General features: G+C 39.4%; 2 protein-coding genes across 2 annotated transcripts; both read right to left on the bottom strand.

Annotated features, from left to right (window-relative positions):
* Positions 1-21536: 21536 nt before the first annotated feature.
* Positions 21537-22037, bottom strand: LOC117344714 (conglutin beta 6-like). The gene has a single exon (XM_033907544.1). The coding sequence runs from the start codon at positions 22035-22037 to the stop codon at positions 21537-21539; it is 501 nt and encodes a 166-aa protein (XP_033763435.1).
* A 632-nt stretch (positions 22038-22669) lies between these two features.
* LOC117344713 (probable splicing factor, arginine/serine-rich 7) lies at positions 22670-23167 on the bottom strand. Its single transcript, XM_033907543.1, has one exon. It carries the CDS (start codon positions 23165-23167, stop codon positions 22670-22672), a length of 498 nt encoding a protein of 165 aa, XP_033763434.1.
* Positions 23168-24828: the final 1661 nt, after the last annotated feature.

The raw sequence follows: 24828 nt of genomic DNA, 5'->3' as shown, positions 1-24828 counted from the left end.
TAAGGTTTCGATACTCGTTCTCCGAAAGCAGTAGCCATATCATCCGATTAGGCTTTCGTGAGATTATCACGGAAATTCAGTCCAAGTTTTTCCTTTGGAATAAGTAATGTACAGGAGAGGAATTATTTCTATGGAAACAAATACAAATTGTATTTGATACAATATTGATAACATACCGATTATTCGATCAAAAAAGAACGTTCCTTGGGATTTTATCGGACGTACATAAGATAATGATAAAGTAAAATATAGAGACATTCTTCAGATTATGTAACCCTGATAATGACATTCCATTTAAAGGTCCGTGAAAAAATACTATCAAAAGAGCGATACAGACGCATGAAGAGAAAAAATGGAGAGAATCATTGGCAGGAAAGGATGGTTTGCCTATTTTAGCAAGTGTTCGTGTTAAAGGGGCATTCCTTCGTTTGGAAATCAGACACGTGCAAAATTTCTATTGATAAAATCTGTGCCTGAATCAGAGTTTTTGCGCCTACCAGTAATGAAAGTTACGCCAAAATGTACAGAAAAATGACGTTTCGTACACAGATACCGTCTGCATTTGCGGTAATTAGTGATACTTCGGGTCGAATTGAGAATTTTTATGATTTAATACTTGAAGCACTTTTGGTTTCCCTTGAGAGTAAAACTGTCGTATTAATTTTAAAATTATAGCTTTTGCTCCTTAGGAAATGTACACATTTCCAATTAAGTGGCATTTTGACGACATACACTTTATGCAAACGAAGAAATCTCCCTTTAAACTAGATACGCATCCCCTTTGGAAAACATCTTTTTTTTTTTTTTTTTTTAAGAGTAAGACATGTCATTTATTTCCAGTGCTGTTTTGGTTGTGTCCTGGATGACATGCGACAGGCCTCCTGCATGTTGTTCAGTGAGGTAGTCACCAACTGCTACCCGGCCTCAAACTTAGAATTTGGAAAACATCTTAATTTAATGTTAGAGACACATGGCAGATAGGCGAACTAATACAGCTGTCATTTGCCTCGGAAGCCGATCCCGTTGTCTGTAAGCTATGTGGTAAAACGGTAACTGACATAGTGGTTCATTTCCTTATCGAATGCCATATTCTCTTCGCAGAAAGGGACTTAATCCTTGAGACCATTGTCGATTTCCTCCCTGTTACCGACTACGCCAATTTCACGGAGATATTCTTGGCAGACGGTCGGCAGAGGTGAATTTATCTAAAACTGAGTTGATAGAAATGATAAAATGCAAAATTGATACACAAAATGTACTTGAAAACTGACGCAAATCTATGAGAGATAATTGAAACACGAACTTACCTTACAATGAACTGTTAGATTAACTTTATTCGTATCTGTAAATATTGATATCAGTAATATCACACGTATGTGATTTTCTGCACTGCATCACACTTATTTTTTTTTTTTTTTTTTTTTTGTAATCTCTTGAAAATGGAGAAATATAGATCATCTATCTATATAAAATATTCAATTATTATCAATGACGTGTAAAATGTATACTCACGATTCCCCACTTATTCTAACAAAGTCATCATATCGACAAGATGACACGATTTGACCGGCTTTATTGTGAAAGCCCAAGTTAAGGGTCCCTAGTTGTGCCTGTTCAATTCTGAGACTGAGTGGGAAAATAAAATGACCGACAGGAGGACACCATGGATTTCGACAGTCGAAATTTAATATCAATATTTCTTAGGAATTCCTCTTTGATTTTTATTAGACTTCATATGTAGTTTTCTCGTGGTATCAAATGATTAAAAGAAAGATGAGAAAGAAGGGAACAGTTGAGAAAAGATCACTCTTTCATAGGACCCAATATTAGATATTTCAATGGTGGGAGCCAGCATCACCTGTGATCTCTTGTCTAGATTCCATCAGTCGATTTTGTCTATTTTCTAATCAGTGTATTGGTCTATCTTCATAATAAAGCAATCTGTTTTCTAATTTTAATTGTTCTCATATTCTTCCGTCTTTTTTTCGGGGGGGGGGGGGGGGGGGGGGGAGGGGGGGCTTTGCTCCTGGACATTGAGCAGGGGGATACTGCAAACCCCATTTCATTTTTCTACCTGCGTTCACATACAAAATTACTTGGCTACGAGCCTAAGAGTGAAAAAAAATGCAAACAAACATTTCCAAAAGCGGCTTGCAAACAGCTTCTAAGTGGCCAACCGATGTCTCATTCGACTAGCCTCGGCTGATTCCGGTATCGTCGGTACGGTAACTGCCGAGATGTGACGAGTGTCGTTGTTCGTGTGAAAAATGTGTTGTTGTTGTTGTTTGTTTTGTTTTTTTCATCAAACACTGCAAGCTTACACATCAATTTCAGGATGGAAAGTGGTTCGGTCTTCTCTACTTCAGAACTGCGTTCATACATTTACTTCCAAGATTTCACAGCTCTACTGTATATATTCTACTACCATATTATATTTACTGTTTTTGAAAGAGTCTAACACGTAATGACTAGAAGGAAATATATTTGGTATATTGTATCAGCTTCATACACGATTTACATTATCCTTACACAGTATAACTGATTATATGAACCAGTGAAAACACGACTGGCATTGGTGTCCAATCACTATCGGCGATAATGACCAAAGTAATAGCCAGCCCAACGGAAGCCGACAGAATGTATTAATTTTCGAGTCGGGAACGGTGATTAATCATGCTTATGATTGATTTCGTTCCGGCAACGATTATAAAAACGATCCGATGAGTTGTTGATACAAGGTTGGTTATAGCAGACACTGTACAACCGAGTTCGATTGGTAGTGGTTTGTCTTATCACTGTACAGAGAGAGAGAGAGAGAGAGAGAGAGAGAGAGAGAGAGAGAGAGAGAGAGAGAGAGAGAGAGAGAGAGAGAGAGAGAGAGAGAGGGAAGGGGGGGGGGGGGTGATTTCCGAAGATTGCCAGAGATTTTTTTTTCCCGAAGCATGATCATATTTATGTCATGGTCATGATTTCAGATAATACATGTGTTAGATGCATATGATTTGAAATGGCGTTTGCAGTTCCTGTCACCAGCTGTCACCATACATTCATCTTTAAGTTATATACATGTATATATAGGTAAATAATGTGGTGTTCAAATAGAACAAACAGGTGTATATTATAACACTGATTCTCGTGTCCATTGCCCATACATTTGTCTACAGTACTACAAAGACATAGACAGCATGTGGTCAGTGTCAAACCGGGTCCATTATTGACCGGGAAAGATTAACGTTTAGTGAATGATTTAATTGGCACGTGCTGTTAGATGATAATATTTCCCTGACCCTACGTGGACATACCTGCCGATTATTTCCCTTGTGGTTCATTCCCGTTCATCAATATTCATATATTCATGTGTCGTTCTCTTTATGTCGATTTTATTACAAAATAGAAATATAAAGATACCTTTCCGAAATCCATATCCATTTAATCAGTTTTGGGATTTTTTCTGTTTTTGTTTTTGTTTTTGTTGTTTTTCTGATCTTTTTCTGCAATGAAAATGAATATAAACTGCAGTTGGCCTAGATGGTAGTTTCTCTGGTTGATGTTGGAAATTAAGTTAACGTTGCCACATTTTGAAACAACTCACAAATCAGATATGAAACTTTGAAAATAATCACATAAAATTTATTAGGGTTGAAATTTAACGTTTGAAGATGGCTTTTGGTAACTTATACCCCAAAGTGAAACATTTTCTCACATTATAAATACCTGCAATATATCGCATTTCTTCCACGTTATCTAACTGGTATGCAGTATGTACAAACGTACGATGTTGAGCTTACTGCTTAAGTATGTCATTAAAATATGTGAATTACCCGTAAGTTATGTTCATCAGCAGGTGCGTTCGTATCGATACGTCATCAAGACATTCACGCGCTCTCAATATAGCACACCAACTCCTATATCAGACACGGGTGTAGGAGTGTAATGCATGAACATGTAGGAAGAATTAACAAAAAATACCATTGGTCGTAGTGGGATTCGAACGCGGCCTCTCGCTCTCTGAGAGGACAACCTACCAGTTTATGTAATAGGGAAATACCCGCTAGCCCGAGATACTGTAAATGAACTAATTTTCGCGCAATAAAATTTTAACGCGTTGACAAAGTTCAATGTATCAGCTCAATGATGAATAGGCGAATCCATATTATCTGGTATAGAAATAGTTTGTAGAAAATGTAATTAGCTCTGTCATAATTTAGCCCAATTCTTACAGCCGCGATAACTCAGTCGGTTAGGTGAAGGTCCGAGGTGCGTGGTTTGTCGCTCCCTACCAGTGTCGGGTTGTGTTTCTCGGGAAGCTGAGGAACAGGCCAGTCTGTAATGTAGTGGTTGTGTCCATGGGCAACACACTTTACCCAAATTTATCTGGATGACATGCGACGGCCCTCCCGTATGGTGATCAGCTGGGTATACGTAGTCACCAACTACTACAAGGGGACCCCACCTCAAAATGACATTGGCTGATCACAGGGGGCGATAAATTCAACAAACAAGCAAACAAACTAGCGCGAAAGCACTAAAATGAGATTTTTGATAAAATATAGCCGTTAAGAGCAAATTAAGGCACTTGCATAGAAAAATGTGATTTTCAAAAAATATAGTATGTGTAGTCTGTAAAGTAAATTTTTTTTTTTTGAAAATCACATTTTTCTATGCAAGCGCCTGTGGTTAAGAGTAGTAAGTTCAACTATACATTGCACTCCCTACCTTAACAACAGCGTAGAAAGATCGGTATTCATTTTGTGGGTCAGGTCGACAAAAAATTCTATTAATTGTTCATCACTTACGCAATGAAAAGGAATAATTGATGTGTAAATTTAAGTTTTTGTGTCAAATCCCTTAGGTTTTTAGGCAATGCGGAATAATTACGTTTACGTAACACAAGTTTTTTGTGTGTGTTTCTCAGCATCAGTTAAAGACAACGAGAAGTCGACAGCTTTAATTTTACAATCATTTCCAGAATGGCATTTTAATCCATTTGAAGATGACCTTGTCTTAGTATAATGAGTACAATGCTTTTAGAATTTAAAACTTATCGGACAGATAAAATCAAGGTTATTTCGTACACAAACCGCGCACGCTGTAAGTTTCAACACAGTGTAGATAGGTTTAACACAAGTATGCGTTCAATGCACCAGCCGAGAATTATAGAAAAATAAACATCTTTAACAAATAAATCGTGGTACTCTTGTTAAGTGATTAAGCCGGTGTATCCACCTCGCCGCTAATATCCAGGGGAGATCACTGGGAGTAATTCTCTACTTCGCCAAGTAATGAGAATAGCATTTTACCGATTAGAACATAAATTGAAATACTGAATGTGTTCAGGTCTGGCATATTACTTCATTCTGTCGAAATATGTATTTAAAAAATCATTATTGTTATAGTACATATAAGGCTGGATTTCACGTGGTATATACACACCCACCTGATGTTACCTACACCCCCCCACCCCCCCCCCCCCCCCCCCCCACCCCTCCTCCTACGTATATGATAAAAACACGTAGCTAATTGAGGAACGGAACAATGGTATGGATGATGAAGGTTCCGGTTCCGGGGTGTGGTGGGTGGGGGCGGGATGTGGTGGGTGGGTGGGTGGGTTGTGAAGACAATAGAAGAACAGAAGTATACCTTCTTTCTTCTATTTAAATTCTTTGATCAGCGCCAGCACTCTACATTCCTTCGAGGTCCTCAAAACAATCCATTTGCAACGACAATGACAAGATTTTATTCTCATAAACATATAAAGTGTAGAGAATTACATACAAACAAAATTGTTCAGGACATATGATGTAATACAAGGATACCTTTCACCTAGGCGGCCGGGGTTAGATTCCCCGATCAAGGCAGAAGGCCACCTGCCAGACCACGTGCGTTTTCCTCGGGTACTCCGATTTCCTCCCACAGTAAGACCCCTCCATGCAAATTAGAGTGATATATGTAAGTCGATATAAATTTAATTGTTTCGCAATTGTTGTAAAATAAATAAAGTTTTATTTAATCTAATCATCATTTTTATATATCACGCACAGAGAACCGAGATTCAATTACAGTCATGCAAAACCAATTTTTTAATCACGAAATTTACATATCGATTATATAAAAATATTATTATGATGCAAGTTATATATATACATATTTTTTTTATTTTTTTTCCGCATTTCAGAGATCTGTCGACAAGCTACAAAGAAGAATATTCATTCTATCCGTTGGACTGGCCAGTTTTCAATAGAATTGCGCTTTATAAGCATATGCATGTACATGTATCTTGGATATGTCTGTTTCGTGTGTTTCAATCTATGTTGAAATTATCTAGTATTAAAATTCAGCTGTAAAAATATCTCTATAAATATCAAATTTCAATATGGCGGGCACATAGCGAATTAAATTTTTCGTCTTTATCTTATGTTTCCATTGAAACGTCATAATCTCTGGGCGTCGTTTATCCTTCGCTGACGTCACATCCCTTTCATCTTTAATGACACGTGCTGTATCTATTGTTTCCACTGAAAAGGTATGGGGTTACCTGACCGACCACGTGGGTTTTCTGTGGTTCCACCCGGGCCCAGAACAGTAATTCGTATAATAAATGAATTCATGTATCTATATGATGATTGACCAGGGACGTCTTTTTCATCGCAATAATCATCAAATATATTTGTTTTAAACAGAATTTTGTTACTGAGAAGACCCGCTGTCAGTGCTGTTTTTTAGGTTGAAAAGACAATAAACGAAGAAATATGATACCATTCATGGTCGATGCCTTTTATAAGGCACCCGTTTACCTTTTCATTGTGTTAAGATGGCTTTTTTTAGCTTTGACGCCGCCAAAAATAAACATTTAACTAAATTCATGTACATGTAAAAGAGTTTGTTTCCGTTTTGTTACATATGTATTCAAATAAAACTGTGTGTTTTCCCTCTTTTTTCGCTCGTCGCCCAACCTGGTTTTAAAGTTCTACTTATAAGATCATTGTTGTCAATTTTAGAATTATTGTTCTTAAATACATGCACAAGTACAGAACAAAGGTCTCGACTATACAGTACATAGTTGGCAAAATAAGCCTTAGGTTCTATAGAAAAAATGTACATGTATTCCTCATGTCGGATAAGCGAGGGTTCTCTGTACATACCGAATGTCAGGTCCGGATAAGCGAGAATGTCTGTACGTAATGGATGTCGGGTCCATATAAACGGGGGTCCTTTTTTCATACCGGATGTCAGATTCGGATAAGAAAGGGTCCTTTGTACCAACCGGATGTCAGGCCCAGATAAGCGAGAGTCCTTACATACCGGATCGAGAATCTCTGTGCGTAATGGATGTCGGGTTTGGATAAACGAGGGCCCTCTTTATTTACCGGATGTCCGGTTCGGAAAAGAAAGGGTCCTTTGTACCAACCGGATGTCAGGTCTGGAAAATCGAGAGTCCTTACATACCGGATCGATAATCTCTGTGCGTAATGGATGTCGGGTTTGGATAAGCGAGGGCCCTCTATATGTACCGGATGTCCGGTTCGGAAAAGCGAGGTTCCATTGTACCGTACCTTATATCGGGTCCAGACAAGCGGATCCTCTTTACACACCGGAGGGAGTCTCTGTACATAACGGATGTCATGTCCGGATAACTTAGGGTACTCTTTACATACCGGATGTTAGGTCCGGATAAACGGGAGATATCTGCACATACCGCATGTTAGGTCCGGATAAACGAGAGTTCTCTGCACATACCGCATATTAGGTCCGGATAAACGGGAGTTCTCTGCACATACCGCATGTTAGGTCCGGATAAACGAGAGTTCTCTGCACATACCGCATATTAGGTCCGGATAAACGGGAGTTCTCTGCACATATCGGATGTTAGGTCCGGATAAACGGGAGTTCTCTGCATATACCGCATATTAGGTCCGGATAAACGGGAGTTCTCCATACAAATCTTACTACAGCTTTGAGTGAAGCAGACGGTACGTTTGATCACTCGACAGTTATATGTTATCTCAGCAGGTGAAGCTCTGTGTAGGATTTCCCGCCACGAAGCGCTACGGAGGCTGAAGGAGTTTCCGTGTCAGATCTATCGATACTATATATGACTTACGGATATCAATCCGCGACAACAGTTTCCGACAGGCCCTTCTGTCCACGGGACCTAGCACGCTGTATTAATACAGGCTTAAGGAAGGACTATATTTTGAAATATCGTTTCTAGTAGACGTCGGGAGTTTTGCGACGTTTGATAGACTGACAGGTGGATATGATGTAATTGCTAAATAGCTGCATTTTACCAGAATCTAATAAGCTTTGATTTCATCCAGAAATATTTGCAGGCTGAGATAAGAGTTTGCAGACTCTTTGGGGAAGTAAAATAGCTGAAACCGCATTAAGCCTACTTTAGGTGGAGACGTAATTTTGTTTTCAATCAGGCGTAACAATTGAGTGAGGTAAATTCTTGCGTAAATCAAAAAACTTACAGATTTGTGACCGGTGACAGGTATACAGTCCGTGTTTCAATTCAGATGTGATCTCACACATGTAAAGTGTCATTCAGGATTAGACAAACCTTGGAACATGAATTAATCCAACCAGGACTATATAAGCAAAACTACAAGCATCAACAGGTAAGCTTTTTTGTCTGTCTTTCACTGCACCGTGAAAATCTGAATCTGAATAAACATTTGTAGTTTGTGAAAAGCATTTGTGACTGAAGACACTACTAGATGTCAATACGTACCAAACTTGTATCGGTAAAACATGTAAAAGGCCTAGGAAACTTTATTTATTTTATTTATTTATTTATTTATTTATTTATTTGTCTTTTATTTATTTATTTATCTTTTATTTATTTATTTTAGTTTTTTCTTTGTTTTGTTTTTGTTTTTGTTTGTTATTATTTTGTTTTGTAAGTAACGGATTGCATTGATGTAAATGACAAACCCATCAAACTGCGGAAACAGTTAGAATGGTGTTTTTTGTGACGTCAGACAGATGGCAGGAATCTGGTAGGATACTTCTGTAACCGGCCGAAGTTCCTGCAAATATAAAGCTGCTATGGGTATGAACAGTATGTAAATGCTGCTAAATTCTTTAACAAATAACAATATTTTTTTCCTGTTTTTTTTTTTTTTTATTTAAAAAAAAAATTGTATTCGAAATGTATCACTGACTAATGTTTGTGCGTAGTAAACAAAACGTATTAACTGCTCAAGAGTAAAAATTATATCCCCTCAAAGCAAACGTATGGCTATAATGAAAGATAAAACAAAATAAAACGTAATCAAACTAATTGCCCTATATATGGATTTTGGTAATATGTTCATTTTCACCGACATTGGTTTTGGTATTGTCAAATCCCGCTATATCAACAGATTATGATATAAAACTTAACAAAATACACATCTCGTAGAAGCTGAAGCGAGAATTCTCCTAGACAATAACGTTTGATATTAGTTATACAGGCGAAATGTAGGAATGTGTGGAATGCATGTAGCTACAGGTTGTGTGAGGGAGGAGGCGTAGATACTTACCACATCTTGGAGCTAACAAATACCCAAGACTACGGCTGGGCATCCTTTCTATTACTTATCTCGTTCAAAATCACGGCAACATTACAATAGCTTTTACATAACCGTGAAAACTAACAAACTTCACGTGTGAGGGTTCCGGACTAAGGATTTTTTTTACATGTTTTTTTTTCAAAGACACAAACCGTCCGAATTAACAAGGTTTTAGATTAAGTGGGTCTGATGATTTCGGCTGACTGGGCGGTTCCCTGGCGTACCGGTTTGTTAGAGGTCTGTAAATGATTATGAAATATCATTTAAGACAATTAATTCTAAGGAAACATTACTTAAATCCACAAGATAAGAACTTCATGTAATCACAACAGCGGGCATACTTCGTTAACTAAAGTATGGAAGCATTTACGGGTTTATGTTATATACATGTAGTTACTGTAGCTCAAAAACGAAAACAGGCATATAGAAAAGTTAAGGGTATACGATGCATTTCAGAAAGAGGAAGTAGGGATTGGGAAAGTTTGAGGGTATACGCTGCATTTCAGAAGGAGGGATTGGGAAAGTTTGAGGGTATATGATGCATTTCAGAAGGAGGGATTGGGAAAGTTTGAGGGTATATGATGCATTTCAGAAGGAGGGATTGGGAAAGTTTGAGGGTATATGATGCATTTCAGAAGGAGGGATAGGGAAAGTTTGAGGGTATATGATGCATTTCAGATTGAGGAAGAAACTATAAAAGTAAACATAAGGTCAATGCTGCATAACTGTGATGCTTTCCCACAAGGTTTTTAAATGCATCATGTATTATCTTGGTACCGTAGAGAAATCTGAGTGACAGGTGAATGTCCGTTATTGAAAATGAGTTCTCTATATTAACAATGTCCGTTATTGACAATGAGTTCTCTATAACAACAATGTCCGCTATTGACAATGAGTTCACTATAACAACAATGTCCGTTATTGACAATGAGTTCTCTATAACAACAATGCCCGTTATTGACAATGAGTTCTCTATACCAACAATGTCCGTTATTGACAATGAGTTCACTATAACAACAATGTCCGTTATTGACAATGAGTTCACTATAACAACAATGTCCGTTATTGACAACGAATTCACTGTTACAACAATGTCCGTTATTGACAATGAGTTCACTATAACAACAATGTCCATTATTGACAATGAGTTCACTATAACAACGGTTCAATTGTATGATTAAGTATATACCATGTAACTCTAATATGGCCGTGCAAACGATGGTGACACTCTTGTGAAAACGATACAAAAATGACGTCACCTTATTGTCAAATAATCTAGAATCAAGTTTTAAAAAGAGTAAGTGGAAGACAACAACGCAGACCCAGGAAATATCTCAGGGGCCGGTAATGAATTGCCGACCTTAACATAGTAGTAAACATGGTTAAGGTCGACAAGTCGCTACCGGTCCCTGAGGGATTATCATCCGTTCAGCTCTGTGGACGCACTCATTGGGAATGTGGCGTTTTCTCAGGTCTCGTCAACCAACGAATGTCCACGGGTTGTCGGTATTGACTGTCTCGGTTGAAGTATCCGACATTGATTTCAAGAAAAACAAGGGACGGTACGTGAAGCTTAAGAAGTTATTTTGTCCTGTAATTTGTTTTATTAATATTATTATTTTCTCTGTCCTTTCCCAGGGTAAGTACATTTGTATCTCTCTGAAACCTGACGTCACAGAGTCTGCCTGTCTGCATGCGCTCAGACACACAGGGGCTGTGCTCAGACAGACTCATCTGTCATTTTCATTATGACGTCAAAATTGTTAGGTTTACGTAACTAACATAACATGATTAGTAATATTCAGTTACACTAAAATAAATTGTCGAGAATGAATATAAACAATGAAATACGCAGATGTGAGATTAATGCTATCGAGTACATTTTCGGATATTAACCCTTTAGCCACTCTGATCTATCAGAGTTACTTCCCTTGGTTTCGCTCTGTCAGACGGTATAGCGATAGCTGGATAACCGATGTGGCCGAGAATGCTCTGCTCTTTCCCTTTAAAAGTCGAACTGGTATTTATATTTCCGTTGAGCTTCCGTACTTGTGTAATGCCCATCATAATATTATAGACAAAGCTATTTACTGGAAATAAAACCATCAACGTGGAATAAAGGTGCCCATTAATTAAGGATATAGTGGATACAAACGCCAATCACGTTCTGAACAAAAAACAGGTGCTTGAAATGATTATAAGGTATGAAACTAAAATGGTTGGTAAATATTAGAACAAAAAAAAAAAACAAAAAAAAACAACACACACAAAAAAAAAAACAAAAAAAAAAAACCACACACACAAACACAAAAACCCCAACAAAAAAAAACCCCAAAGAAAACAAAACAAAAAATACAAATAGAAACATGAAAAACAACAACAAAATAATTGGTGGTTGGTTGGTTGGTTGGTTGGTTGGTTCCCTTTAACCTAGTGGTAGGATGTTTGCCTTGAGAGTGTAGGGTATCAACTTCGAAGCCAGGCACGGACAGGGCAAAGTCAATAACTGTTTTGTTATATGAAACGATACCTTATAATACCATCTTTGACTTTAACACAAGAAGTAATAAGGTTGAAATACTCATATTCATTAGAAAGTTTACATCTTATAAAGCAATAACAAACTCGAGAATAGTTAAGATTTGTTTGAAGCTTTTCATGTACCGTTACTGAGATGACTACTGTACAGTTATTGTACTTATAGTATATTACCATTTAGATTTTCAAAGTCACGGGCTTTTGTTTTCGCCAAATAATCCCGGAATATCTTCACCCGTGTCGCCTTGTCGATTTTCTTGTGTTTCTATGTATGCTTCATATAAAAATCATAGTCATATAACGAAGGACATCAGAACCTTTTGTTAACATGGTTCTTTGATTGCATTGCCACTGCCCCTATTCTTAGCTTGAGGACGTTACATTACGATTCCGTCTTCTATTACCTCCGTCTATATATATTTCTCTCGTTTTATCGGCTGTGAAGTTTATCTTCATGTCTTTTACTGTTCATGAATACAATCCTTTCTGTTTTAAGATATCTGTTCTTCCTAGCAATGTCAGAAATAGTTCCTACTCCATTAATTCCGCTATTTAACTTAATAGACAATTTTAATACGAAATACAGTATCTTCGTTGATCAGTCGGAAGTATTAGTCATTTATATTTAACAAACAGTACACAAACATTCCCATCCTCATAACCCTAGCTGTTGGCAAAAAAACAAACAAACAAACAAACAAACAAAAACAACAACAAACCTAAAGTTTTAATTCTGCGCTTAAAATTTATCCGATTCAATTTTGCTATATATCCATATAAACTCACGAGCACTGATTGATGCTGTTGAACGCGTGTCTCGGTTCAGACATCTGTAGAATGGTGCATACGTGCATGCACGTGAAACGCGTCCAGAACAATTGTACTGTATATAATGTGTCCGTGACTACTCCGGTTTCCTCCAACACTGACACCCCTCACGCGTTTCCGTCCGGCAAACAAGCATGAATAATATAAGTTGATATATTTTGCAATTGTTGTAAAATAAATAATGTTTACATTGCATCACATTGCATGAATCATTGTGTAAGATAGGAAGATATATCTTTTGAAAATAACCATTCTCTCTGAATTGACGCTTGACAGTTCTGCCTCTTAATTAGTTACCGGAACTATAGAACTGAAATAGAACAATATTATTCATAATTCCATTTCATAAGAAAAAATAGATATATTTGTCTTTCTTCATATCACAGGGGCTAGACATGTTTTATGTCCCAGAATGAAATATGTAATTCCAGAGTAAATATATTATTAGTGATCTAGGGATTGGAACCTGGGGTTAAATATTTCATTCAGGGTCATAGAAACGTGTGTACGAACCCAGATATCCACGCCCCTATCAACAATGGCAGAACTTCCGGTTCAGACATATGGGACCACAATGCATGCTGGTAAATGTTGCTCACTGATGTAACAAAATCTCCATCGAATGTTTTAACAAACCTCCCACACATGTTAAATGTAAGTGCTATATATCTGGTACAGTAGATATTATAGACATTTATTTATCAGATATGTTCCGCCAACAGAGGTTGTCCTTCAAGTTTTTATTAATAATCATGGAAACGGTTCTTTTTATTGCACAACGATATTTGAAACGTATTATTGTCAGAACAAATATGCAAAATATTTAAGGAATTTATTGTTCTCAGAATCGTAAACAAGCCAGTAAAATCCATCACTCCATTTCTATTTTACTGATCGTTCTAATGTTAAATAAGAATAGCCCGGTATCAATGTTTTCACACAAGCCGTAACCCTGATAATAATTCAAGATCATTTCCGCAACCAGCAATGTTTGTTTGTTGATGTCAAAGTTTACTTAAACATGAAGAGTTTCAATGAATGAAGAATGAAGTTATTTACACAGAGCCGTCAGCATTGATCGATTTCACTTATTTCAGATTGGAAATCTTTGAACTCCGGCCAAAATGAGAGTACTTTTAACTATTGTTGGCAAACCAGTATAAACAGAATGTGAAACGTTCAAAAACTGCAGGGTTGTTTTTATATAGGTCAATGTTTACTTTGAAATATGTATATACACCTTTACTATGAATTGGGCGAGGATTATTCTGAGGCGAGATTTACGGATTGTTTTGCTGAAATTTCATTGTTTTTCTCACAATGTGCTATATTACACAGGAAAATCCACCAATTTTCACCAAAAGCCCTTAGAACCCCCCCCTCCCCATCCTAACAGCATGACCGGAATCACTGGACACTGGATTGTTTTCCGTTAACAAATTAGAGGACCACCTCAGAAGTATATGCCCTTAACTCACACTCGCCTTTCGCCGTGGCGACCGCGGGTTCAATGGAATCGATTCCGTGATCGGATGTGGAAACAGTTTAGTAGGGGTCACCTGCCCCGTCCATACGCGATGTTTCTGCCCCCCTCCCTCCCCCGCCCCCACAACAACAGTAAAGTAACATAAACATATCAAGGTTTTAACTGATCTGCATGGTAGCGTTGGTGCGTTGGCATAAGTGCTAACGCGACAACGCGACAATTTTGAAAACGCAAAAACGACACTGCGACATAATCGTTTTGTCGCGTTATTATGAGATGGCTGGGATCAGCCTCCATCATCAGGCTTTTGTGTGTTCGGCAGTGTTTAATACCATTCACTTTTGACTGGTGCTCTCCCGTAAAAGTTCGTAGTCTCAAATGATTGATGAAAATACCATCGTTGTTGAATGCTGGTATTTACATAGCTTCGATGAGACCGATCATGTAGTAGATATAGATATTTGTTCATTTACAAATCCCCCTTTATATTCGCCAAACTATAATAGCTATGTTCGTTATGAGGAAGAGTCTCATTGATACTAAACGTGCTACACATATTGCCATTGGTCAATACTAGTCTGACGTCAATCGTTACAGAACTGACGTCACTGAGGTTATGGTGGTAGACAAAATCGATCTGTGATAATTACTTTAACATTTATACTGCACCACGTGATCAATCCATGTAGAGACCTGCGCACAGGAAAAAAAATAGTATATAACCGGACTCACGATAACGTCAGATACCAAATAATTTCGTTTCGCTTCTTCTTAATCTTCCTCCTCCTATACGGAGACTAGTTTCTCTTTCTACGCGTATAGATTCAGCTAATTTATTTATGCGACGGCCATGTTCCACTCGTTTGAGACAAATATGTATTCGGGATTCTGATTGGCTCGTTAGCAGCGTGCGGCCAATCGAAAAGTCGGACACATATATTCTACACCAATAAGTTGGATCAGGGCCGATGAATGGATCAAAGGGAGTTGCTATGCAGTAGTGAATTATGGAAACAGCACATTTTTAAGAATGTATTATGAAAATATGACAGCCTTCATTTGAAAACGCGCAGATAAGATGGCATAACTTGTTGGGGCTTTAAAACCGAAATTGGGTGGGGTTTTCCGATGAAAAATCTGCACAAATCATCTATACAAGGTGTTAAAAACCTTATTTAAGCTGCACTGTCAGTATGGAACATCCGTTTTTACATTGATATAGTTGTCATATAAATGCGTTAACTAGTTTCGAAAATATGAGTCGAGAAACGAAATCACATAATCTCTGACGTCATCGGGAGTTACCTTAGATGATTACTATCAATAGAAAAAAATCGACATAAGCCCTATGGTATTTGGTGAGATTGAAAATAAATATGCTGGAAAGGGCAAGAACACTTATATCTATTTTTTTCAAGTAATCAACACCCCCGCTTCTCTTACTACATCCAAGCAAAATCGATAAAATATAATGCTTTCTGTCATAAAAAACGTCAGGTGAAAAACGGTAAACTTAGCGCAGGTGTGTAATCGTTGCCGATGAAATTTCGTTTATTGTCTTATAATTTGAGAGTTTTGCTAGAATACCGCTTGTCACAATATTTGATCTTACACATGTAGGTCGACGTGGATACGTAACCATGTATCGATGCCACGTGTGTCGTTACAGAACCACGTCATCAATCACAGCAATTGTCGGTTGATAATCGGAGCTGATCTCGGTACAGAGGCTGAGAATCCGCACACGTTGGTGCGTGAGAACAATACTTGTAACATCAATGACAACACATGTATTGGTATGGAATGATTTCGTTACTTAACGATTATACCTCCGTCAAAACCACCAAATCACTATCACACCTCAAATAAACCAACCAATCACTATCACACCTCAAATAAACCAACCAATCACTATTACACCTCAAATAAACCACCAAATCACTATCACACCTCATATAAACCACCAAATCACTATTACACCTCAAATAAACCAACCAATCACTATTACACCTCAAATAAACCAACCAATCACTATCACATCTCAAATAAACCAACCCATCACTTTCACACCTCAAATAAACCACCAAATCACTATCACACCTCATATAAACCAACCAATCACTATCACACCTCAAATAAACCAACCAATCACCATCACACCTCAAATGAACCAAACAATCACCATCACACCTCAAATAAACCAACCAATCACCATCACACCTCAAATGAACCAACCAATCACCATCACACCTCAAATAAACCAACCAATCACCATCACATCTCAAATAAACCAACCAATCACTATCACATCTCAAATAAACCAACCAATTCCTCTCACATCTCAAATAAACCAACCAATCACTATCACATCTCAAATAAACCAACCAATCACTATCACATCTCAAATTAACTAACCAATCACCATCACACCTCAAATAAACCAACCAATCACTATCACATCTCAAATAAACCAACCAATCACTATCACATCTCAAATAAACCAAACAATCACCATCACACCTCAAATAAACCAACCAATCACCATCACATCTCAAATAAACCAACCAATTACTATCACATCACAAATAAACCAACCAATCACTATCACATCTCAAATAAACCAACCAATCACTATCACATCTCAAATAAACCAATCAATCACTATCACATCTCAAATAAACCAACCAATCACTATCACACCTCAAATAAACCAACCAACCACTATCACATCTCAAATAAACCTTGGTTTATTTTTAACGTCCTCTTAACAGCCATGGTCATTTTTGAACGTGTCAGGTTTTGGAGGTGGAAAGCCTGAATACACAGAGAAAAATCACCTGCCTACGGTCAGTACCAAGCAACTGTCCCACATAGGTTTCGAGCTCGCGACCCAGAGATGGTGGGCATCTCAACCACTCGACCACCGCGGCCCCATTTCAAATAAACCAACCAAACACTATCATATCACAGATAAACTCATCAATCACTATCACGTCTCAAATTAAACCTAACCAATCACTATCACGATTCTAATAAAACTAACCAATCACTATCACGACTCTAATCAAACTAACCAATCACTATCAAGCTTCTAATAAAACTAACCAATCACTATCACGACTCTAATCAAACCCAACCAATCATTCCGACGCCTCTTTTAAAAATAACAATAACCAATCACTATCACGCCTCCAATCAAACTCAACCAATCACCATCACATCGCAAATAAACAAACAAATCATTATCATATCCCAAATAAAACTAACCAATTATCTCGCATCCAATCAAAACCATCCAAGCGCTGAAGTTCGAATCCAATTAGGACCATTAGCGTGGTTATAAGTCTGGTGGTGTATCTGTCAAATTACAATTTATATATGCTATGTTATAAGTTGTATGTCCGAGTATTTTTAGACATTTTTGACTTTTTAAACTTTAGTTTTTATGAATAACCTTTTCGAAGTTTCTTTTGGTCTTGAGCGACTTAACGTTTGGCGCACTGCAAAAACAAAATATCATACATAAAACCTAATCATGTATACTATGCCCGGCTTTAGATAAGAATATATGTCATTATTCGGTCCCTCACGATAACGACTGATAAACGGTTGATAGAACACAATAGATTCACACTCTCGGTTCAGATGGACTCCGATTTCTTAGATACGAACATTACAATATAATTATCGTATGAAACGGCAGAAATCGACACTAAAAGGTCAACCCAGATAAAAAAAAGTCGATTAATTTATCCAAATGTAATTATAAACTAGTCTTGGTTATCCTATAGCATTTCAAATGATTAGCAGGCCCGTACGATGAGGGCTACGGCATTGAATCATTTTCAGCGTGAACTTGAGGGATGCCAAATTGGGCCATTCGAGCGCATATTTTGCAAAATATATACCTTAACGTTCAATGCACTATGAATCCAGAACGATATCAAAGAATCAGCTTTTGTGGCACAATCTGGTGGGCCATTAAGGTATGACTATGAGGCCGCAGAATGTTCCAAATATTGACAACCCTCTTTGTGAAGAGATCTTTGCTGATCACAAACAAAAGTAGCCTTGGTGTATAAAATATGTCGTTTTATTTCCATTTCTAAGTGGCCAGATCGGGAACAATTGGGAAAGTTAAAGGGCTTCTGTTAATCGGAGAATTCTAGATTAAAAATTGTAAGCGACGTAAAAATTCATTAAATGTACATGTAGTTGTATCCGTGTGTTTTCGTACGGGACGTTTTAGCCTGCACCATTGCTCAGTGGCTTGAGATTGGCGATTGCCTAGCGGATTGATTTTAATAATTGTCTGACAAATCAGCTAGATAGGGCGCTGTTCCAACTGAAATGTCGTATAAGCGAATTGGAAATTATGTAATATAAACACTGCTGTGTAGCGATAGCATTTCATCATCAACAAAAAGTGTAAGTGCTTGTATTTGCAATTGCAACTGTTTTAAGATTAAACTTGAGAAATATCTTAAACAACGGATTTTACATATTCCATCCCAAGGTCAAAATATCACGGTAAACTATTCCCAGAATTATGCATCCTTAATAACTCAAACGCCCACATTTAAATGCATACTGTGAAATACGAGCGAAGGGCGTGTACATGTTTTCGTTAGATAATGCCACAAAGCGCCTGATGTTGTTGTTTAAGAGAGAAATGCGTTATTAAAACCAAACCAAAGAAACATTTGAGGTAATTGAAAGTACACTTAAATGTATGATTTCACCCTGGTATAACACATCATCGACTGTAATCACCGTACATTCCTAGGCGGAAGAGTTTTTGAGGTGTAAAGTCGCTTTCATCTACGGTCTCAGGTTTTCTGACGAACAGCTGAACTTGAATATATCTTCAAGTATAGACTACTACAGGGATCAAATTGAAATGATGATTTAGAATTCGTAACAAAACAGACGAATCCTTTTTCATACTTATAGTTTTACATTCCAAATATTATGGGTTTTTTTTCCCCCGACGTTAAAAGCTTTCTGAAGTCCGATGGACTGTATGCTGCGGAGGCTGATAACGGTAGTAATCAAATTGTTGCTGCTCATTGTCATTGTTCGTTCCTTCAAATCTTTCCTAATCTAAATGTGTAGTTTGTTCGCAACTGGATTGTCATCACAGCAACAAAAATTTGCACCCCAAAATAGACAAAATAAATAAGACTTTATCATGTAATTAATTGCCAAATTACCTTAATCCGTGGACAGTTACATGTACCTAGATATGTGGTGAATTACCTAGATATGTGGTGAATTACCTAGATATGTGGTGAATTACCTAGATATATGGTGAATTACCTAGATATGTGGTGAATTACCTAGATATGTGGTGAATTACCTAGATATGTGGTGAATTACCTAAATATGTGGTGAATTACCTAGATATGTGGTGAATTACCTAAATATGTGGTGAATTACCTAGATATGTGGTGAATTACCTAAATATGTGGTGAATTACCTAGATATGTGGTGAATTACCTAAATATGTGGTAAATTACCTAAATATGTGGTCAATTACCTAAATATGTGGTCAATTATCTAAATATGTGGTAAATTACCTAAATATGTGGTCAATTATCTAAATATGTTGTCAATTACCTAAATATGTAGTCAATTACCTAAATATGTTGTCAATTACCTAGATATGTGGTCAATTACCTAAATATATGGTAAATTACATAAACACGTGGTCAAATACCTAAATATGTGTTTAATTGCCTAAATATGTGGTCAATAACCTAGATATGTGGTCAATAACCTAGATATGTGATCATGTGACCAATTATTCAATATATGTGGCCAATTAACGTAATATATGGACAGAAATGGGGTCAATTTCCCAAAAATGTTCAAAAAAAAGGGGGTTTAATTACCTAAAATTGGTTTCTTAAAAATTATTTGAATTTATAAATGTGGGGTTTTTAAAAGTGGTCAATTACCCCAAATTTTTGTGGGAATCTAATTGTTTTCAATTTTCTAAAATATTTTTTCCCCCCCTTAAAAAGTGGCAATTACTAAATTTTGCAATTTAAAATATTTTTTAATTTAAAAAATTTTAAAAAAATAAACAAACCCAAAAAAAAATTTGTTTTTTTGCCTTAAAAGTTTTTAATTTTAAATTGACCAATTATTAAAATTGGTTCGTAAAATTTTACGAAAAGGGGTTACATTTGGGAAAGAACAAAAAATTTTGTTTTTAACCTCTTTGTGCTTTGTATGTTCTTTTGGGTGGGTTTTTTTTTTTGGGGCGGGGGTTTTTTTTTTTGGGTTGGTTTTTTTTGTTTGGGTGGGGTGGTTTTTTTGTTGGGTGGTGTGGCTTTTTTTTTGGGGGGGGGTTTGGTTTTTTCTGTTTAGGGGAGGTTTTTTTTCTTGCGGTGGTTGGCTTTTTGTCTCTGGGGCGGTTTGGGCTTTTTTGTTCTTGGGGGGTCGGGTTTTTTCCTGTTCGGGGCTCGGTCTTTTCTGTTTCGGTGTCGGTTTTTTTTTCGGGTTCGGTCTGGTCTTTTTTCCCTTTTTTTTTTGGGGGTTGTTTTTTTTGGGTTGGGTTTTTTTTGGGGGTTTTTTTTGGGTTTTTTTGGGTTGGTGTTTTTTTTTGGGTCGTGGGTTTTTTTTTTGGGGGGGGGTTTTTTTTTGGGTGGGTGGTTTTCGTGTTTGGTGGGGTGGTTTTTCTGTTTGGGTGTTTTTTTTTGGGTCGGTGTGGTTTTTTTTTGGGTTGCCGTTTTTTTTGTTCTGGGGTTTTGTGGTTTTTTGTTTGGGCCCGGTGTGGTTTTTTTGTTGGTGGGTTTTGGGTTTTTTTTGTCTGGTGGCTGGTTTTTCCTTTTCGGGGTGTGGGTTTTTTTTCTGGTGGGGGGTTTTTTTTTGGGTTGGTTGGTTTTTTTTGGTGGGTTTTGGGTTTTTTTCTAGGGGGCTTTGGGGGCTTTTTCTTTCTCTGGGCGGTCGTGGTCCTTTCGTCTTCGGGGGTCGTGGGGGTTTTTTTCCCCGGGGGGGTCTGGTCTTTCTTCTCCGGGTAGGGGTGTTTTTTTGTTTTGGGGGTGCGGCTTTTTTTTTTGGGGGGGTGTTTTTTGTTGGGTGGTGTGGTTTTTTATGTGTTAGGGGGGTGTGGCTTTTTTTTATAGGTTTGGTTGGTTTTTTTTTGGGTGGTGTGGTCTTTTTGATAGGTGGTCGTGGGCTTTTTGTTCTCGGTGGTCTTCTTTCTCGGTCCTTGGTCTTTTTCTCTCTCGTGGTCGGTCGTTCTTTTTCTGTCTCTGGTCGGTGTGGTCTTTTCTTGTCTCGGTCGGTCGTGGTCTCTCTCTCTCCTCGGTTCGGGCGTGGTCTTTTCTGTCTCTCGGTCGGGCGTGGTCCTTTCTGTGTCTCGGGTCGGTCCCTGGTCTTTTTTTGTCTCTCGGGTCGGTCGTGGTCTTTCCCTGTCTCTCGGGGCGGCCGTGGTCTTTTTCTGTGTCTCGGGTCGGTCTTGGTCCTTTCGTGTTCTCGGGTCGGTCGTGGTCTTTTTCTCTCTCCGGGTCGGTTGGTCTTTTTCTCTCTCTCGGGTCGGGCTGGTCTTTTCTCTGTCTCCGTGGTCGGTCGTGGTCTTTTCTCTCTCTCGCGGTCGGTCGTGGTCTTTTCTGTCTCATCGGGTCGGTCGTGGTCTTTTCGTCTCTCGGGTCGGTCGTGGTCCTTTCTGTCTCTCGGGTCGGTCGTGGTCTTTTCTGTCTCGGTCGGTCGTGGTCTTTCTGTCTCTCGTTCGGTCGTGGTCTATTTCTGTGTCTCGGGTCGGTCGTGGCTTTTCTCTCCCTGGGGTGGTCGTGGTCTTTTCTGTCTTCGGGTCGGTCGTGGTATTTTTACTCATCTATGGGTAGGTAGTGGTATTTTATGTATATAGGGTAGGTAGTGGTATTTTATGTATATAGGGTAGGTAGTGGTATTTTATATATATAGGGTAGGTAGTGGTATTTTATGTGTATAGGGTAGGTAGTTGGTCTTTATGTCTCTCGGGTCGGTCGTGGTTCTTTTCTGTGTCTCGGTCGGTCGTGGCCTTCTCTATCTCTCTCTCGGTTAGGTCGTGGTCATTTTCTGTTTACGGGTAGGTAGTGGTACTTTATGTGTATAGGTCTCGTGTTGTCATTTTTGTATCTCGGGTCGGTAGTGTCCTTTTTGTGTTTCTGGGTAGGTCGTGGTCTTTTTCTCTCTAGGGTGGTCGTGGTCTTTTACTCTCTATCGGGTGGTCGTGTTTTTCTCTGTCTCGGGTCAGGTTCTGGTCTTTTCTCTATCTCTCGTGGTCGGTCGTGGTCCTTGCTCTGTCTCGGGTCGTCGTGGTCTTTTCTGTCTCTCTGGTCGTCGTGGTCTTTTCTTGTCTCTCGGGTCGGTCGTGGTCTTTCTGTGTCTCGGGTCGGTCGTGGTCCTTTTCTGTCTCTCGGGTCGTTCGTGGTCTCTGTCTCTCGGGTCCGTCGTGGTCTTTTCTCTCTCTCTCGGTCGTCGTTGTTTTTCTGTCTCTCGGGTCGGTCGTGGTCTTTTCTGTGTCTCGGGTCGGTCGTGGTCTTCTCTCTCTCTCTCCTCGGTTCGGTCGTGGTCTTTTCCTGTCTCTCGGGTCGGTCGTGGTCCTTTTCTTGTCTCGGGTCGGTCGTGTCTTTTCTGTCTCGGGTCGGTCGTGGTCTTTTCTGTCTCTCGGTTCGGTCGTGTCTTTTCTGTGTTCGGGTCGGTCGTGGTTCTTTTCATCCCTGGGTCGGTCGTGGTCTTTTCTGTCTTCAGGGTCGGTCGTGGTCATTTTACTATATCTCGGGTCAGGTCGTGGTTTTTCTCTCCATGGGGTAGGTCGTGGTCATGTTCTGTCTCTCGGGTCGGTCGTGGTCTTTCTCTCCCTGGGTCGGTCGTGGTCTTTTCTGTCTCGGGTGCGTGTGGTCTTTCTTCTCTAGGGTCGGTCGTGTACTTTTCTGTCTCTCGGGTCGGTCGTGGTCTTTTCTGTGTCTCGGGTCGGTCGTGGCCTTCTTTTATATATATAGGTTAGGTAGTGGTATTTTATGTATATAGGGTAGGTAGTGGTACTTTATGTGTATAGGGTAGGTAGTGGTATTTTATGTTCTGGGTGAGTCGTGGTACTCTCTGTCTCTAGGGTCCGTCGTGGTCTTTTCTCTCTCTCTCGGGTCGGTCGTGGTCTTTTCTGTCTCTCGGGTCGGTCGTGGTCTTTTCTGTGTCTCGGGTCGGTCAGTGGTCTTCTCTCTCTCTCTCTCGGTTCGGTCAGGTCTTTTCTGTCTCTCGGGTCGGTCGTGGTCCTTTCTGTGTCTCGGGTCGGTCGTGGTCTTTTCTGTCTCTCGGGTCGGTCGTGGTCTTTCCTGTCTCTCGGGTCGGCCGTGGTACTTTTCTGTGTCTCGGGTCGGTCGTGGTCCTTTCTGTGTGCTCGGTCCGGTCGTGGTCTTTTCTCTCTCTCGGGTCGTAGTGTCTTTTCTCTGTCTCGGGTCGGTCGTGGTCTTTTCCTCTCTCCGGTCGGTCGTGGTCCTTTCTCGTCTCGGGTCGGTCGTGGTCTTTTCTGTCTCTCGGGTCGGTCGTGGTCTTTTCTGTCTCTCGGGTCGGTTGGTACTTTATGCCTCTCGGGTCGGTAGTGGTATTTTCTGTCTCGGGTCGGTCGTGGTCTTTTTCTGTCTCTCAGGTTCGGTGTGGTCTTTTTACTGTGTCTCGGGTGGTCGTGGTCTTTCTGTCTTCGGGTCGGTCGTGGCTTCTCTCTCTTCTCTCGGTTCGGTCGTGGTCTTTTCTCTCTCTCGGGTCGGTCGTTGGTCTTCTCTCTCTCTCGGTTCGGTCGTGGTCTTTTCTGTGTCTCGGAGTCGGTCGTGGTCTTTTCTTCCTCTCGGTCGGTCGTGGTCTTCTCTCTCTCTCGGGTCGGTCGTGGTCTTTTCTGTCTCTCTCGGGTCGGTCTGGTCTTTTCTGTCTCTCGGGTCGGTCGTCGTCTTTTCTGTCATCTAGGGTCGTTCGTGGTCTTTTCTGTCTCTCGGTCGGCCGTCGTCATTTCTGTCTCTCGGGTCGGTCGTCGTATTTTTTTCTGTTCTACGGGTCGGTCGTGGTTTTTCTGTCTCTAGGGTCGGTCGTGGTCTTCTTCTATCTCTCTACGGTTCGGTCGTGGTATTTTATGTCTCTCAGGGTCGGTCGTGGTCTTTTCTGTCTATGGGTCGGTCGTGTTTTTTTGTATGTAGGGTAGGCGTAGTATTTTATGTTCTGGGTCAGGTAGTGGTCTTTTTATGTGTATCGGGTCGGTGTGGTCTTATCTCTCTATCTCTGGTTAGGTCGTGGTCTTTTCTGTCATCTCGGGTCGTCGTGGTCTTTTCTCTCATCTCTTCGTGTCGGTCGTGGTCTTTTTCTCTCTCGGGTCGTGTCTGTCTGTTCTGTCTCTCGGGTCGGTCGTGGTCTTTTCTGTGTCTCTGGCTCGGTCGGGGTCTC

This window comes from Pecten maximus, chromosome 16 (genome assembly GCF_902652985.1).
Source record: "Pecten maximus chromosome 16, xPecMax1.1, whole genome shotgun sequence".
NCBI lineage: Eukaryota > Metazoa > Mollusca > Bivalvia > Pectinida > Pectinidae > Pecten > Pecten maximus.
This window is presented reverse-complemented; position numbering and strand designations above follow the sequence as displayed.